Below are 3,493 nucleotides of genomic sequence, written 5' to 3'. Positions count from 1 at the left end.
TGTTTACGATCACACATGGCTGTTTGACCAGGGACATGTGACTCTAAAGACTCTAAAGACCTGAAATGCAACTTTACACATGATATAAATGAGTTTTGGGATTAGAATTTGAGTCACAACATTTCTGTTATAGCCTGAAAATGCTGGCTAATCTGCTGCAACCATTGCAAATGTTGGACCAAGCGGAGAGTTTAAATCTCTGTACTGAAAATATGATATAGATGGTTTCATATTTTACATCATATATGTAGTTGAAGTCAGGGGTTTTCAACAGTGTTGCTGTCACGTAAAATATGTGCAACAGCGCCACTCTCCGCTGTTTTATGACCAATGCAGCAAAAGTGGAACGTTATTAATTTATTCGTAAGTTTAATGTGCTTATACTTATAAGAAAGTATGTGTATGTTTTGTAGTTTTGTATTACTTTTATTTATTTATTTGTTTGTGATGTGAAATATTTAAAACGCGTTTGACAGCAACGTCGCGAATCTGCGGCAGCGAAATGAACCTACGCTTCACCAGACCGGAAGACACGTGTTTGCTGTTTGGACTGAACTGAAGTAGCACCAGCGTCGTGTTTCTTGATCGGAAAACCGCCATATATTTGCGTCTAATTCCCCGTTTGGGATCGGACATAGTCCACGTCAGTCTGGAAACATGTCTTCGTTCAGGAAAGCGTTGAAGTCTCGCCAGAGAAACCACCATGAGCGATCCCAGGTTTGTTTTTGCTTTAGCTTTCGGCTACCACGCTGCTGCGTTGACGTGAATTCCTTTAAATAGACGACTGGTTTTCGTCCAATATATGTTGCATTATAACACATGTTGTTTGCTCAAATGCTCTTTGTTCTACAGCCTGGTTTTAGGAATCACTTGGGGCTGCTGGAAAAGAAAAAAGACTACAAACTCCGTGCCGAGTGAGTTGCTTTATTGAGCGCCTTCTGAATGAAGTTCTTCTGACTTTGCTTGGTGACATTCACAGAGACTACCACAAGAAACAAAACACCCTCTCAGCTCTGCGGAAGAAGGCTCTGGAGAAGAACCCTGATGAGTTCTACCATAAAATGATCAGCACCAAACTAAAGGTAAAGTAAAACATTCAGTTGCATGTTAAACTTTTGCACCATGGAGTGATTCCATCGCTCTTCATGGCAGGACGGGGTCCATATTGCAAAAAGGAAAGATGAGGAAGAGGAGGAGATGACAGAAGAGCAGAAGAAAGTGATGCGCACTCAAGATATGAAATACGTGGAGATGAAAAGAGTTTCTGAGGCTAAAGTAAGTTCCTTGCTGTTACCCCCCTAAAAGGTTTAGTGATGGCAAATATCGTCTGTTTTCTTCTAGAAAATTGAGAGGCTGAAGGGTGGGCTCCATCTTCTCAACGCAGAAGGCAAACAAAAAAACAAGCACACGTTTTTTGTGGACACAAAAGAGGAAGGTAAGAGGGTCAGCACCTTTGTCTATAGAGGGTTTTCACGACGCGTCATCACCGCGACAGAGAGAGTGTTTTGAGGGAACGTTCTGGAAACTGCATCAATAAACGTGTTCCGATAAAAGTTCTGTGTATTGTTTTCCACGGCAATACAATGCAAATTAACAGTCATTTAGGCTATACTTTTTCTTTTTTTAATGAGCACAATATTTGGATGTTATCCACAGTTTTGCCACCAAGGTCCTGGTTCAGCTTCGCTAACCACAAGCGACTCCTTTCTTCCGACAACTTCTGGCATTGTTCTCCTTGATTTGTCGTAACTTTCGGACGTCGATAAAATTCCAAATGTTTTTCACGATCGGAACGATTCGTACGATCCAAAAAACGACCGTAAATCACCATTTTTCAAGGAAACGCTGTAGAATCGCCTTGGTACCGCTCTGTGCTGAGCAGTGAGTATCTCCAACATGGCGGCTTCCGGTTTTGATGATGCACCCTGAAAACCCACTATATGTCTGTTACATGAAAACTGATTATGACTGAAACAAGCTCTCCTCGTTTCTGTGTAGTGAAGTCTTTCGACCTGGCAAAACGCCTGAACACAGCTCCCGAGCTTGTAGACAGAGTTTACAACAGGCCCACACTCCAAACCCTGAAGACAAAGAGTATCATGGGAGCAACTGATAAGCGCAGTGTGCAGGTCTGATTTATTATTATTTTTTTCCTTTTAACTGTGTCTTTTCTGTCACGCTTTTAATGTTGAAACATTTTAAAATCCCTTTCTTCTTATGTAGAAGATACACAGACAGAGCAAACACCAGTATAAGATGCTGTCCCAGAGAATTGACAGGGAGAAGAAAATGTTTGTCATTGTTGAGAAAATCCAGACACGCAAGGACCTTCAGGTGAGCATTCAGCATTCCAGGTTATTCTGATCAATGTCTCATTTTCTATGAAGAATCTTCCACTTTTTCCACCTCAGTTTTGTGTTACTCTTTCATGAGGCCTTTTTCTGTCTCATTCTTCAACCTTATTTCTTTAAATCGTTCTCAGGAAAGTCAATTTTAGAAAACATGTTTAATTGTGCAGCACATCAATTCCATATCAAGCATGTTGTGTATTTGTCCTAAAAGCTCCACTTCAGACCACTGTCTTGGATTAGATGTCCTTTGTTAGTGCCAACTCATTTAAGACGGTGGTCGGAAGTGGGGCTCCAGGCCAAGTACACACCATGCTTGGCTGGTTACCTTTCGATATCCATTTCTTAACTTTCTGTTCACCGATATCTCCTCACTTAGTCATAAGTTGTATTGTAACTGGATTCATATTCTGGACTGACTTTATTTTTCCCTGTCTAACCTGCAGGACAACAGAAAGAAGGTCAAGGTACAGAAGGAGAAACAAAATTCTGCGGCCATCTACAAGTTTGAGACCAAGAGGAAACGTTAACCTCCCTAAACCTGCTGCAGTGGTTGAGTTCTGTAAATATGAATACAAATATTAGTTTCTTTCAATAATAAAACTGAACAAAATATTGTGCCTGAACTTTTTTAAAACTAAGATGTCTTCAAGAAATTTTAATAATAAGAGTTAATGGGTAAAAAGACTAACACTTAATAGATGTTTTGTCAGTTTGTCTTAGTGACTTAGTGAGTTGAAGCAAAGCTTCACCGTAGCTTTGTTTTCTAAGTGCAATCTTAAGTTATTTAAATCTTAAAAATCACTGCTCAAATAGTGGGATCTTCAGATGTGTCACTCCATCAGTGTGTATCAAGAGGTCACATATTTTTAGGGTCAGATTTATCACGGATTCGAGTTAAAGTGCGTTCTGTTTTAAGGCGCTTTATTGGCTGCACTGTGCTCTCTGACAGTAGGTGGCATCAGTGTTCCATCTTACGCAGCGCTGAAACATTGACCGTTCACGTTGTTCAGACTGGTATTTTAATGTTGTCCGGTTGTTGAAATTGTTTACATGCATCCGCCGTAGTTGAAGTCTTGAGAGTCCTGAAGAATGAGATTCAAGTGGCGTATCTTGTAGATGAATCATTCCTCAAGAACTGCTTT

At 40.4% G+C, this 3,493-nt stretch overlaps 1 protein-coding gene across 1 annotated transcript; it reads left to right on the top strand.

The window, feature by feature from the left end:
• The first annotated feature begins 519 nt into the window (after positions 1–519).
• Positions 520–2,951, top strand: utp11 (UTP11 small subunit processome component). The gene is made up of 8 exons (XM_053881464.1): positions 520–717; positions 853–914; positions 980–1,082; positions 1,153–1,275; positions 1,342–1,435; positions 1,999–2,129; positions 2,224–2,334; positions 2,795–2,951. The coding sequence occupies exons 1-8, from the start codon at positions 658–660 to the stop codon at positions 2,876–2,878; spliced, it is 768 nt and encodes a 255-aa protein (XP_053737439.1). The 5' UTR covers positions 520–657; the 3' UTR covers positions 2,879–2,951.
• The last annotated feature ends 542 nt before the right edge of the window (positions 2,952–3,493 follow it).

The sequence above is a fragment of the Synchiropus splendidus genome, chromosome 12 (genome assembly GCF_027744825.2).
Source record: "Synchiropus splendidus isolate RoL2022-P1 chromosome 12, RoL_Sspl_1.0, whole genome shotgun sequence".
Classification (NCBI taxonomy): Eukaryota; Metazoa; Chordata; class Actinopteri; order Syngnathiformes; family Callionymidae; genus Synchiropus; species Synchiropus splendidus.
The sequence above is the reverse complement of the archived record's forward strand: the minus strand, read 5'-3'. Positions and strand labels throughout refer to the sequence as shown.

What these genes read in the sequence shown, in the direction of transcription:
- utp11 (XM_053881464.1), top strand. Translation starts at nt 658, where the DNA reads ATGTCTTCGTTCAGGAAAGCGTTGAAGTCTCGCCAGAGAAACCACCAT. An exon ending in ACCACCATGAGCGATCCCAG is followed by an intron (nt 718 to 852) that starts GTTTGTTTTTGC and finishes TTTGTTCTACAG; the next exon opens with CCTGGTTTTAGGAATCACTT. An exon ending in TGATCAGCACCAAACTAAAG is followed by an intron (nt 1,083 to 1,152) that starts GTAAAGTAAAAC and finishes TCTTCATGGCAG; the next exon opens with GACGGGGTCCATATTGCAAA.